This window comes from Hemicordylus capensis, chromosome 5 (genome assembly GCF_027244095.1).
Source record: "Hemicordylus capensis ecotype Gifberg chromosome 5, rHemCap1.1.pri, whole genome shotgun sequence".
Taxonomy (NCBI): domain Eukaryota; kingdom Metazoa; phylum Chordata; class Lepidosauria; order Squamata; family Cordylidae; genus Hemicordylus; species Hemicordylus capensis.
In genome coordinates, this window is record NC_069661.1 from 224,678,304 (window position 1) to 224,693,011 (window position 14,708).

Genomic DNA, 14,708 nt, shown 5'->3' on the forward strand with positions numbered 1-14,708 from the left:
TTTTGTAAAATTGTAAGCAGACTTTAATACCAAATATATTAACACACAAAGCACCTGACAAACCAGTTACATACAATACCTTGTTTTCATTAAGCCAATTTTTTTTTTGGGGGGGGGAATGGTAGGTAAACATATTTGGATAGTTTCAGCAAAAAGAACATGCAAAAGGGACATGTTAACTCAACTGATTATTTCGAATATCCAAAAGGCTATGAACATTAGTTAGGAGACATTCAAAAGATTGCTGAATGGACATACCATGCAATATAAAATGCCCTTTTCAAGTCATTAAAAAAATAAATCACAAAACAGAGTTTGCTGTTCCTTAATTATCTGCATAAATGTTTCATTGTAAATATTGTTTCCCAGTTAGATTAGAAACTTGTAGATATATACTTACTCCACTTGATTTCCCTACGTATGTAGAGTGCTTAAGAAAAACCAGGAATATATACACAAATACACACACACCCCAGAACAATTAAAATAAGGCTTGTTTATAATATAACCTAGTCATATTTAGATCCAAAATATTGAAAGTCCCCACCCCCCATAAGTTTAAAAAAATTATGTTCTTTTATCAGTATTTGGGGTGCTATTTGCTTCTCAATAGATGCCAACTGTGTACCAAAAGTCTTCTAGTTCTATACATAATTTCATTAGCACGCTTGTTATAATAACTCCCATAATGCAGAATCTCTCAAAATCAGCATAACTCTCTAGAAAAGTTAAAAATGAATATTAATTTTCAATTTAATTGGACTGAACATCTTAGGGCCCAACACCACATTAGGTTGGACACATCACTACTCTTTGCATATTTGGGTTTTCTAAACATCCATTGGGGGAGAGAATACAATCAGGATTAGGACTACAGCATGGGGGCAAAAGGGAATTTAGCTTTTTAACCTTGCTGTAGCCCCAGTCCTGATCACTCCTGCCCTGGTGGTTATTTAGGAAACAAAAACCAAGCACACAAGGGCCTCTGATATTCTTAACATAACATGCAATTTGGCCCTCAAGAACAGGGCAAGAACGGGGCAAGGAAGACTCCCTTCCAAAAGGCAACTTGAACACAGTTGTGTGGTTTGAGAGAGTTGTTTGTAAAGCCACAGGTGTCTGTCACTAGCACTGCTGGGCTCCCTTAATTAGGCTATTGAACATGTATCTGCCATAAGACTTTTCCAGGTGGCAATATATTCCAACTTCATCACAAATTATGACAGGAGATAAAACAAGAAATCCCCACAATGTTCAAGGACAGCACATAATGAGCTATCTGCTGGCAATCTGCTGCAATCCATGAAAGAGTTGTGTTTTCTCCAAGTTAGACTAAAAGCAGTTGGCGGGGGGAAGAAACACTGCTTTTTCTATGGATTGTCCCAGATTGCCAACAGATGGCATTAAGAATATTATGCATCTCACATGTGAATTGAATATGCTCATGCGGTCATGTTCTCTTATATTGCTCCTTCTAATGGGATCAACACTATAATTAAAGAATGCTTAAGTATCCAGGAAGAACTAGTGATTTTTTTAATTATGCTCCTCCTTTCCGATCAACATTCTGATATTTCAAGTAATGTTGCTAAATTCTGTGCATCAGCTTGCAAAATTCATAGTGTGTGTTGACAGCTGTAGTCAGTTACACTCTAGTATATAAATTAGAGTTATGTCATAAGTTTTATATGCACAATTTCTTTTATAGCTGATATTGTTACTATTGTTATCTAGTGATTACTCACTATATGAAGCTAGTCATTAATCATAATAAAGATTTGATTTGAAGATTATTATTTGATATCCTTGAACGTTGTGTGGATTTCTCATTTTATCTTCCATCATAATTTGTGCAGAAGTTAGAATATATCACCATCTGGAAGAGCGCACAGAAGGTTGCCCTTATGCTTAATCCCACAGCAAAATCAAAACTCACAGGTAGAAGGAAATAATTCTACCTTCCTCTCCAAACAGGAAATCCGCCTGAGTTGTGATAACCAAGCAAACATACTTGGTAGAAATTTTAAATATATATATATATATTTAAAGGATGTTCAATGTTCTGTTTAAAAAATTGTCCGTTTGCCTATAAAACCACAATGCTCTTAATATAAGGTCCCTTTTAATCCTTGTGATAGATACACTAGAGTCACTGTATGGCAAGTGACTCACTAAGTGCGCATGACTCCCTTAGGTAGGCAAAGATTAATTCTTACCAAAAATACATTGTAGGAATACAAAATATTGACAGGGAGTATTTAGAGACCTATACTCACTGAAGCTTTTTAAGTCTAACATTTGCTATTTAATAGAATCACAGTGAACCAATATTATAAATTATACTTCTTAGAAGTTATGACTTTTTCTAGTACAAATGGGAAGATTATACACTCTATGTACAGCAGCCCTTCCAGATTCAATAATCTGAGATTATTATAATCTGAGATTATCCCTTTAGGATTAGCTCCCCTGGTTATGGGCAAAAGCTTCCTCTCGAATTAGAAAAGTTCATTGGAGGAGAGGTTGCAGACTGAAGTCATATGGTTTCACTCCAGGTGTGCTTATTTCGATGGGCTACTAGATTTGGACCACCAAACAGATCTTATTCCTAAGGATGTTTTCTTAGGTGGCCAACTTATTTTCCATAAGCCAGATAGGTATCTCAGTCAGGTCACGATCCCAAAATATCACAGAGCTCTGACACTAACACGCTTTAATGTTCTCCATAATGCAGCATTGGAAGGAGATGCAAGAATTTACCAGATGTCGAGCATCTTTGCCATTGTAGTTCAGGGCCCATAGAAACATCAGCCCATGTATTACTTTACTGTAATTTTTACAGGGACATCCACGGCAACTATATTCTACCTTTTAAAACAAACCTTCCAGGTTATTCAGACTCCTATTTAAGTTATTTACTGTCTGACCAGAATGATAGGATTTCTTCCAGCAGAGCCAAATTTTGTCTTATTGCAAGCAGGGCTTGCCATGAGGCGATCTCTACTTATATGTGATGGTGGGTTTGAAGTTAGTGTAAGTGGGGTAGCATCAGACATTAATGATTATTAGTATTAGTGCAACCAGCCAGCACTTAAATTAGTGGGATTGGATGGACACAGGTAATTCAGATAATACTTATCTTCAAATTGTAATGTATGTAGCATCATTTTTTTGGCTAAATTTCCAATTATGTTTTAAGTATGTTAGCAAATTATTTGATATGCATGGAATTTGTTGTGTTATATTATCTCTGGTCAGTGACAGTAATAAACGAGTAATAATATGAGATATGCAAAAATATATAGTTTCTAAAGAATATTGCAGGCTCTCAAGCAAACCTACTACATCAAAATGTTTCCACCGACTTCAGAATTTGACACCCTTCTGGGTGCTATCCAGGATTCTTTGCCTCTAAAGCGTTTGTTTTGAAGCCTGGAAGGTTGGTCATGAAGAACAGGTCAGCTGGCAGAACCTGGGTCAGATCTGGACTTATCAAGGAGTGCTGCCTTCCCTTCAATCCCAGTTACTGATCCAGAGGCAAGAGAGTAATAAAGAGACGAAGCAATTATTGTGCAACAGGACTTGGCTGGCAAGACATTTGGGGAAATGGGGTGGTGGTTAGGATTCTGACCTGCCATTCTTTAGTCCAGGTATCCCCAAACTGCAGCCCTCCAGATGTTGCTGAACTACAACTCCCAGCATCCCTAGACACAATTTTTTGTGGCTGGGTATGCTGAAAGCTGTAATTCAGCAACATCTGGGAGGGCCGCAGTTTGGGGATGCCTGCTTTAGTATCTCAAATAGCCCTTTGGCAGGACTGGGTCCTGTTCATAAAGCAACACTAGGTGCTCTGTTTGCGATACCCAGAGCTAAGAACTACTATTTCAGGGTCTACAGTCTCTGCCCACCAGTAAACCACCTACCAGATTTGAAATTTGGTAAGATGGTTTATTGGTGAGCAGAGACTTCAGACTACTAAAAAGAAATAGGAGTACAAAATCTTCAGTCAAAAGCCAGTTCACATCACCAAATCTCTCCAACCAATCATGTATTCAGGTAGACATAAGCGGGGGGGAAGACTAGTGTAGTATATGTGAATTAACTAATCCTTCTCCATACAATCCCAGTGCAAATATGATTCTTCCAGTCATTAAGCATGGTTAAAAAGAGAGCGTGTGAAACCTCTTCCAAGCCCTCTTCTCTTCCAACATGCTAGTTCCCGTCTCCTTCCACCACAAACCTTAACTGTGGTTAATGGCTACACCTGTACTGTCCTTAATTAGTATTGTTATTAATACTAATATAGGATTTGCAGACCCCAATTAAGAAGGAACCTAATCAATGTTAACTTTAGGCCAAATCAGATGATATTTTCTCCTGTTTTCTCAGAATCACATAGGAGAAGTGTGTGCACATCTCTCCCACCCCGATGAATCGCATAATCACATGGGAGGCAGTTAGTCTGAATCATCCCTAACCATGCAACTTAATATTTAAATTGCACAGTGAGGTGTAGTTCAGACAAACTGTTCCAACACAATTATACGGAGGCATGGTGGGACATTGTGGGGTGCGTGGAAGGGGAGACATGTATACACATGCTCCTCCCTGTGCAATTCCAAGGGGCTGGTAGAAATATAGTCAGAACCAGTCCTAGAATTGAGATAAGCACAGACAGAACCACTAACCAGGGTTAAAGGCTGTTAAGGGAAGGGGAAGAAAAGTGGGAAAGGTGAGGGGCTAGGGAAAGCAGTATGATATTTGATGCACCTGATCTCTTAACTAGGGATGTGCTGCAAAATGGGCCAGTTCAAGCAGTTCAATCGTGAATCACTCCGAACAAGTTCATCTGTTTGACTAGCCCAGCTTATGGGTTTGACCAAACCGGTTCAGGGAGCAGTGGTTCAGTCCAAATTCGGACTGAACTGCTGCTCAGTCTGTGCACACCCCTACTCTTAGCCATGCTTAGAAATTAGAGTGGTATGTCTGCACTGGGTCACAATTATATACCCACATACACGACTGCATGGGAAATTCAAAACATTACATGGCCCAAAGAGTAGCTTGAAAGTGTTAACCACTGTACAATTAAGCTACAGAAAGCTTCCCCATACATCTGGAGCAGAGTATCTCCAATATATGCCCTGCTGAATAGCTAGCCTTTAAGAAGAAGAGTGACCTATTAGGCAAAAAAGCATGCGGGGATGGACACCTCTGGTCCTGTGACCTGCAACAGAATCAACACAATCATTTTGCTGATTTTCTCTCTGTCAGCTAAATGTCTTTTTCAGGATTTGGCCACACATGTATGGATAGTGTGCCATCAAGATCAACATGTTAATTCAGATTACGTCTGAACTATAATGTTCTGTTTCATTGTACTGAAGGTATTGGAGAAAGCACATAATTAAAAATCTGAAAAAGTCACATTAGTGGCTAATCAGAAAGTATTTATCCAAATCCTCCATATAGCATACATCACAAATGCTTGCTTAGGAGAAAACATTTACAGAAAACAAGTACAATAAATGTTACAATCAATTATAAGCAGAATTAATATTTTCAAACATATATATATTTAATTTAGTAGCTTTGCAATGATTTGGGGGAACCTTTATTTGAATAAAATCTCTATCATCTAATCCCCTTAGACATACACACATATCTCTCACATATTAACAGTCGTCTTAAGCTATGCATGTGGAGAAAAATAAAAATCACAATATAAATACTGTGAGAAGGAAACAAAAAGGAGCCCCTATATAGTTCAGTTAGTAGAAGCTTCTGCTTCGCTTTTTGCTGCCTCACTGAAAAGAAGTTTCCGAAAAATATTTGCATAAAATGGTCCATACACCTGTTTATTAAGGTTGACAATGTTGGCAAACTGCGATCCAATGGTCTCTGTTTCTGTCTGAATCACAGCAAGGCCCCCTGGAATTGTAGACATAGACTTCTGACAGCATGGAGAAGAAAGCAAGCTTCTCATATACAAATGAATCCGTTTATCTGGGAAAGAAGAAGAAAAATATCACACAATTAGACTGTATCTTGCATTTGTAGGCAAGAGAAGTAACCCACATACCTCTGAGACAGATACCCAACGGGGTAACCCACAGATACACCGGTTTCACAAGAATCTGAAGGGAAAAACCACATAAGCAGGCCAAAACTCCCGCAAACTGCCCCAGTGGAAGTCAGTGGAGCAGAATGTTTGTGGACTCAGAGGGCAGTTAACAGATAAGCTGGTGGACAAAGCTAATGGAGCTCAGTGGTTGTGCCAGGAGGAGTGCGGGCTTCAGCAAAAAAAGAGCAGAACGTTTATCAGGTCAAAGAAGACTCTTTCAAGAGGGCCACAACCCCTTCTGCTTCTGAGGGGAGAAAATGTCAAACATCCACCATACTAGGCACAGGCTCAGGTGACACATGCACACACCAGGAATTTATGCAACATTTTGTTGCGCGTCCATGCTTGTCAAGTTCTAATTATGAAAGAAATAAAGTCGCTTTAGGATTACTTTTCTTGTGAGAATTGCTGCTTCCCATCACTATTCAAAATATTTTAATGGTACCACAGAAGCCTCCACAAGGTTGCTGCATTTTTTGCAAAGCTAAATTACGAACTAAACACTCACATACAAACAGCCCCTACACTGAAGTTTTGGCAGCTACATTTCTGCAACTATGCTTGGGGTGGGGGGTGGAGTGCAGTGAGGAGACACAGCCACAGGGCCAGGACTACTGCTATCAGCTTTTTTAAAAAAAAAATAATAAACACCACATACTGGGAAAGGCATAGAACAACATACCCAAACGTGCACTAGCCTTCAACAGCAACTGAACAATTCTGACTGACTCTTAACTGACCAAGACAGATCTATCTTATCATGCCTCTAGCGGCCAGGAGAGGTTACTGTGTTGCTAAGAGCAATGCTTTAGAATTCTCACTTCTAACACTCCTTCTCATTGCTCGAGCACCGATCAACAACTCCCATCATCTCTTGCAATGCAAGAAAATGATCTCTTGGCAATGGCTTTGCGAGTACATCTGCTATAATCTTCTCCGTTGAGCAGGATTTCAATTCCACCAGACCCTTTTCTTGTACATCACGTACATAATGGTATTTTGTGTCAAAATGCTTTTTTCTAGATTTTGTCTTCTCCATTTGTGAAAGCAAAATACAACTTTGATTGTCATCAAACAATTCAGTTGGTTTGGGTTCATCCGCTCCAAAGTCTTGCAACAATTTGTTTATCCATGTCACCTCCTGGCAAGCCTGAGTGGCTGACACATATTCCTCTTCTGCAGAAGAGAGAGCAACAGTGTTTTGATTTAAGCTGCACCAACTAATTGCTCCACCTCCATAAAAGAACCGGTATCTACTTTTCGAATTACAATCTGTTCTGCCTAGTCTGCATCCACATAACCAAGTAGTCTAGGATTACTACTTGCTGTCAATCTCAGTTTTATATGAGCTGTACCTTTAAGGTACCTACCCAGTCTTAACTGCAATCCAGTCACTTTTGGTGGGTGTACTCACTTTCCTGCTTTAAATTCGCACAGCTGAGGTGATGTCTGGTCTTGTTACTGTAGCAATATATAGAAGTTTTCCAATTGCTTTCCTATATTGCCCATTTTCTGGAAGAAGCTCACTGTTTGCATCTTGCTTGAAGAAGTAAGCTTCCATTGTAGTGCTTACAAGATGCTTCCTTGGCATCTGTAAGACTAAGACATTCTAACAAGTATTTTATCTTTTGTTTCTGATCAAGAAGATAACCTCCATCTTGTTCTCTTTCTGTTTGTATTCTGAGATAACAGAAAATGTTCCCCAGTTGTTTTACTTCTATTTCTTTGTTTAAATGCCCTACAATTTCATCACTATCTTCTCTGTTTTGGCAACAAACAATCAAATCATCAACATGTTAGTATACAATTCCATCTATTGTTTTTAAATCTTGAATATAGGCAGCTTTTCCTTGAATAAACCCTTGTTTAACTAGCAACTGATTTAAGTTTGTATTCCAGGCTCTTGCCTTTTGCTTTAGACCATAAATGCTCTTTCATCATAATCCTAACCATATTTCTGAGAATATCCTTTAGCTACTAGCTTTGCTTCATTGTGCTGGACATCTCCTTCTGCATTGTGCTTCAATCTGAAGGCCCATTTGAGCCCTACAGGTTTTTTTCCCCCTTAGGCAGCTCTGGAAATATCCAAGTATTCGTCTTCTGCAGCTTTTCTCCAAATGCAAGCTTGATCAGCTGGCATTTTATCAACATCCTCCCATGTACTAAACTCTTTTACGTGTTCTTGTCTAGTAATATATTAGTCTTTTTGCTGGAACACCTTTGTTGGTTCTTGCTGAGCACATTATCTCCGACTGAATCTTAATGTTTTCATTTTGCTCTGGATAGTTAGTTGACACAATAATTACATCAACTTCTTTCTCTGATCTTTCTTGCTCCAGCACCTTTTGAATCTGAATGTCCAGTTTACTATCTGGAACTTCATCAGCAGTTGGCTTTTATTTTTCATCAAAATACACCATATTACACATTTTTAACCTACTTTTCAGTAGGCTTATGAGATCACCCGGCATTCCACTTGCCACCTCCACCAACTTCACAATTCCTGGACCAATATGAACCAAATCAGGTACTGTTGAAGGGACACATTAGGGATACCTCAATGGCATAGTTTGTGATGATGTCATCCACCCTGATTCAAGATGGCAGACGTGTAAACATTTGAGGCGCAAGTGGGCTAACTTAACTGCCTAACCGATTTGAACCGAATCTGCTAGAGCTGTAGTGAGTGACACACAGGGACACCTCAATGGCAGAGTTTGTGATGATGTCATCCACCTTGATCCAAGATGGTGGACGCATGAACGTTTGAGGCACAAGTGGGCTAACTTGTCAACTGCCTAACCGATCTGGACCAAATTTAGTCCAGTTGTAGGGATAGTGAAAGGAAAGTAGGCAGTTTAGTTCTTACTAGAACAAATTGTTACAATTTCTGTGGCAAGATCAAGTATTCTATACTCTTTATATCCTGGGGCATAGCCAACTAATATCCTTTCCTCAAATTCAACCTGCAGTTGAATTTGGTTCTTTTAGACTTTGGCACATAGAGCTTTTGGCTCAAATGCATATGCCTAACATGCTCTATATCAGGCTTCTTTCCATGCCATAATTCAAATGGTATTGTATTTATAACTTTAGTAAGTAATCTGTTTTGTAGATAAGTAGCAGTTATAACGGCCTCTATGCAAAACTTACTGTGTATACTGTGTAAACTTACTGCTGGATACTGTCCTGTATCCAGCAGCATGCATCTGGTCTTTTCTATTAAAAGACAATTCTCTTTCTTTCTTTCTGAAATGCTGTTTTGTTCTAAAGTATATGGCACTGTCATTGGATGTTCAATGCCCTCCTTTTCCAGATATTCAGTTCTCATTTCCTGAATATTCACCTCCATAGTCTTATCTCAGAATGTGAGGCTTTCTTCCAAACTTACTGCATATGCTTGCAACATTCTCCAATTTTTCAAGTACTTGGCTCTTTTCACTAATCAAATAAGTAAATGTATATCTTGAATAATAATCTATGTAAGTTGTTTCCTCCTAATGAAGTGATCCGCATGGGCCCACAAATATCATTGTGTATCAGCTCAAGAGGTTGCTGTGTCTCTCTTTCTCTGTGTTGAGGAAAGGTGGGTTTCGTTTCTTTCGCCCTTACACAGCATGTAAACTACATTACAGTGACTTATATTTAGACCTCTGGCTAGATCCTCCTTCTCATGCTGAACAGGCCACTTTCTTGCAAAGTCCTTTTCGTAAGTATCTCACCTTCATCTTTGACAGTATATTTTCCTTTGAATTCCACCTCCTAACCTTTCTCTGTAGCATATTTAACAGACATCAGACTGGACTCAAGTGTGGGCACAAACAATGCATCCTCAATCAGTTTAACTGTTTCTCCTTTTTGCAGTTTGCAGTGTAGCCTTGCAGAACCTCTACCTTCAACAAACATCTGCTTCCCATCCGCCAGAAAAACAGGAACCTTATATTTTGTGTTCAACTTAATATTTCTCTTCCTTTAATCCAATTACTGCTTGTGCCTGAATCAATACAAATCCCAGCATTACATTTTGTAATTACTAGCTCTTAAATTCTTCTCTGTATTAGCGACATAGGTTTTATGTGTCAGACTCATTCTCTTCTTGCTTCCATGCATTTTTCTGTGTATGTCTAGGTTACTCACTCCACTTGGAATGTGGTTTCACCTTTTTCATTGCAAATTCTTTGTACTGAGGATATTGGGCCTTCATATGTCTGGGAGTCCCACAGACAAAACAATTTTTGTTCAATTAAAATTTTAAAAGCATTTTCTTCATTTGACTTTAGTTGCTGCCCATTTTCTCTGAGCAAATTAAAGTCTTCCAAGTGGTTTATTACAAACGCAAATCATCTTTGGCTTCTAATACATTTACAATAGGCTCAAAATGCTCAGGAAAACTGTTCAATAAAAATCCAATCTGAACCGTATCAAGCAAAATTACTCCCTGTGCTTGCAGCTGTTGTGAAGTCTCCAACATCTCATTTACATGCTTAGACAGATCCTCTCCCTCTTTAGTTTCTTATTACACACCTTTACAACTTGATGCACCTTGGAGACAGCTGACTTTCTTTCATATAATTTCTTCCGAGTTTCCAACATATCTTTTGCATGTTGTTTATTTCTTAAATGCACCAATATAGAGTCACTCACCAATAAAAACATTATCCCGGTGGCTTTATCATCTGCACTGCCCCAGGCCTGTCTGTCTTCTTCTCTGACAGGGTGCTCTGTGTGTAAAACCCTGCTGATCCCATGGCTTTTTAGGAACATCTCCATTTTGAAAAACCACAGCTCAAAATCTGGACCTTGTAACTTCTCAGTCCTCAGTAGCACTTGTCCTGTCTCCAACTTTGAGAAAACCTTGTTTTCTTATTCAGGCTAATTACCTTCTTCACCAGACTCGGAGCTCTGGGCCCATAACCCCGTTGAGGGGTGTGAGGAGAAACATTAAAGTCCTCACACAGCAGAGTATGCTCTGGTAGTAAAGAAGTTTAGCCCAAGTGATTATCTGGATACAGTCAGTTGAGTTCAAAAGACAAATAAAGATTTATTAAGATTTTACTAAACATCACATACTGAGAGAGACATAGATCAACATACCCAAACAGGCACTAGCCTTCAACAACAACTGAACTATTCTGACTCTTAACTGACCAAGACAGACCTATTCACATCTCATTATGCCTCTAGTGGCCAGAAGTGGTTACAGGCTAAGAGCAATGTTTTAGAATTCTCACTTCTAACACTATTTAGGTAACGCATGGGGTGCCTGTGCTGACACACACTTCTCCATTTCAAATCACATGCAAGTATTTCCTCAGAAGCATATGTGTCTCGTTATTTTGATATATTAAAAGCAACCACAAGGCTCTTAAAAATACACTTTCTTTTTTTTTTTTGCAAAAGCATACCTTTTGAAGCTGTGAATCTTGCTTTACCTCCCCCATACAACACAATTTTGCATGCAGAAGACCCCAGGTTCAGTCCCTGGCATCTCCAGGTAGGGCTGGGAAAGGCCCCTATCTGAAACTATGGAAAACCAGTGCTTGTCACTGTAGACAGTACTAATTTAGATGGACCAATGGTCTGACTCAGAAGGCAGGTTCCTAGGTTCATGTTCATTCCATGCTCAAAGCCTGAAACTGCACCTTATCAGTCGGCCATTTAACTAGTAAAGAAAGGACACTGCAGTTGTCCAAGGGCTGGCAGATATACTGTCTGGTAGATCTCTGGGTGATTTATTGTATTACTACAAATAAGAAAATATAGATACTGTTTTTTCAGACAAAAATAAGGGGCTTGGGTTTTCAGAGCAGTTTACAGAGAAGGAATTAGATGGTTCCCTGTCCCCAAAGGGATCACAAACTAAAAAGAAACACAAGGGAGACATTAGCAACAGTTACTGCAAAAATGTGGTGCTAAAGTTGGATACGGATCAGTAAAGGTTTCTGATTTGCAAATATCAACAGCAAAGGACTCTCTCTCTCTCTCTGGTGCCAAAGTGGAACTTGGGGAAAAACCAGGAATGGGTTTCTATGTCAGCAGTCCAATAACTCATTTACCAAAGACAAAACTGAGTATTTGTGTGCAGCTAAGGTAAAGGTAAAGTGGGTCGTCGAGTCAGTGTCAGAGATGATGCTTTTCAGCATCTTCTAATTTCACTGCTGTGCAGGTACCGGGTTCTTTAATTCTATGTTCACATCCCCTCAAGTCCCTAGTTTGCATAAGGCTCCAATTGGCAGACTTCAGGGTTCTATTACAAAACAAAGAGGTAGATACTGTAAGACAGAAGTCCATCCATCCCTGGTCTAGATCACTTGGGCACTAGATCTGGAGCAAACAAGGCACCTGCATAATATATTCCCACAATTTTATTGGAGATCTTCCAGGTTGTCTCACTGATTTTAGAACAGGAGTCTCAAGTTACAGTCCTCCTGCAGATGTTGGCTTACAACAGCTAGAAGGCGGCTGCAGTGTGAGATCCTCGTTTTAGATTATCTGTTGCATGAAGATCGAAATAGGTAAAATTCCCTGGCAGAAGAATTTCACAGATGGAGCAGTCACTTTTCACAATAGATATCGCAACTAGAAAGAAGAATTTGTTTTGTTTTAAATCATAACTATATTTCAGTATACCCTAGACATTCAGATACCAAGAATTACTAACCAATTAAGGAGGCGATAGGATTGTCCTCCTCAACAATGCTGCAGATCTGACCAATCAGATTTGCTTCAACTTCTTTACTTAGTGGTGGGAAGCCCCTCTCAGTCAGCGACAGACTGATTTCACTACATGTCTGAATGCCTATTGCATTAAGAGCTTCTTTCAAGTCAAAAGTCCTGTGAAAAAGGAAAATAAAGACTGTTAACTATATCAAATATTGTATGGCTTTCAACTTTTCCACCCTTTTAGTTATTTCTCTCCTAAGCTTGAGGCTACAACACTCTCTTTAGGTTCTTAAGTTTATTCAAGGTGCTCCAGACAGTCTCAGGGTTGGCAGCACAGGTGAGCCAAGTTGAGCATGGGCCTTCTTAGGATCCAGCCCACCCGTTGCAGTGGAGTTACTCAGACGTAAGATGCAAGTCACATATAGAGATAAGGAAATATGGAGTGATTCTGTATTTCAGCTCCTCTTTTCCTTGTTCTGTCCTTCCCATCAGCCAAGGGACATTGTCCCAGGCCCCTGGGGGGGGGGAAAGCTACTGGGTGATGGGAAGGGGCAATGAGGAGGAGGAGCAGCTGCTGTCACTGCCCATTTGGTAAGATTTGCCGGGGGCGGGTGGCAGAGGCCAGCCTTGCCCCCAGAACAATCTGATGCTGGCCCTCGACAGCAACTTCCCAAGCTCTTTGGTCAGGGGTGGTCAACTGGAAATACGGGGAAAGAGTAGGAAAGCCTTCTCGCAGCCCATGATATTCCCCCAGTGAGGCTGAGAAGCAAGTGGTGTAGGCTATAAAACCTACATCAGTCCCATGCAGGTCCCTATCAGATGGAGGACTGGCAGGGACTAGTAAGGGCTGACACAGTATGGATATCTAGACTTTGGAGACTAGATGCCAAGTCAGAGTCATGGGGGAATCCTTTCCAGTCTCCTACAGATCTCTTCTGACTTCTCAGCAAAGCCATCATCCCAAGGGGTACTTTCCCACAGGAACAAGCCCAGTGCTGAGCCAAGACATCTAGTCTTGCTCAGCTTCTGGAGAACAGGAAATTGAGAATCCTGCAACAGAAGGGAATTCTCAGATTCAAACACCTCCCTGTCCCCACAGAGGAACTTTAATGCTCTATCCTTTTCCACAGGCCCAATGACTTGTGCTGAAATCTCTCCTTGCAGGCCCTCACAAAAATTGTGCAAACTTCTACCAAAAAGGGAGCCACCAAGAGATCTTTTAACCTTGGTCCATGGCAATTGTTTTGTCAATATTTTATCACTGGAAAAGTTCTCTTCCTGAGCTGGCCATGAAATCTTTTAGCCCCACATGCCACATTACCCCTCAAACATCTGTCCCTCGCAGGCTAGCAATAGGCTCAGAAACAGGGTTGTGTGGCCCTCCCCCCATTTGGAGATCACTAAGCCACAAATCCAATGTTTGTTTGTTTGCTTTGTATGGAACTTTATTGAACTCTCCGTAGCTCCAAAAATAGCCTGTAGAGACACACAGGGACCCAAGCAAATCCAGATGGCTTTACCTGCCTATTATATGCTTATAGTGAATATGAGAACGCACTCCACCACACTCTCAAACTCTATCAGTTAGTTTTCCTTTTGTCAAATCTTACTTCTTATTCATGCCTTCAAGCAAGGCAAATGAAATCTTCTTTTGTTTCCCAACAAAATCTGGAATGCCTTCAATAGCTGCACCCACCATGTTGGTTGTTATGAGAGAGATACATGCTACGATCTTCAACTGATTCAATTTCTCTGATAGTTCCTGAAGGCGACCTTCATCTGTCATCAGTGTCTGGAACAGATATTTAGACAAGGGTGCTATTTATAGCAATCAAACCTCCATTAAGGTTTTAAATAAAAATGCGTCTACCATTCTATCATGTACCTCCTTAGTCAGGTGTAAAAAATGGCTTCTGTGGGA

General features: G+C 40.0%; 1 protein-coding gene across 8 annotated transcripts in view; it reads right to left on the reverse strand.

The window, feature by feature from the left end:
• TCP11L2 (t-complex 11 like 2) overlaps nucleotides 1-14,708 on the reverse strand; it is a 43,055-nt gene continuing 28,347 nt past the window's right edge. For 6 of the 8 annotated variants that reach the window (XM_053252784.1, XM_053252780.1, XM_053252782.1 and 3 more), the window contains 3 exons: nucleotides 14,398-14,579; nucleotides 12,786-12,958; nucleotides 1-6,006 (listed from right to left, as the gene is read on the reverse strand). In XM_053252784.1, the coding sequence (XP_053108759.1) occupies nucleotides 5,768-6,006; nucleotides 12,786-12,958; nucleotides 14,398-14,579 (594 nt within the window). In that variant the 3' untranslated portion in view covers nucleotides 1-5,767. Of the gene's footprint in view, nucleotides 6,007-10,768; nucleotides 11,127-11,830; nucleotides 12,704-12,785; nucleotides 12,959-14,397; nucleotides 14,580-14,708 lie in introns of those variants that run through there. The other 2 variants (XR_008307912.1, XM_053252786.1) reach the window with 2 other exon arrangements.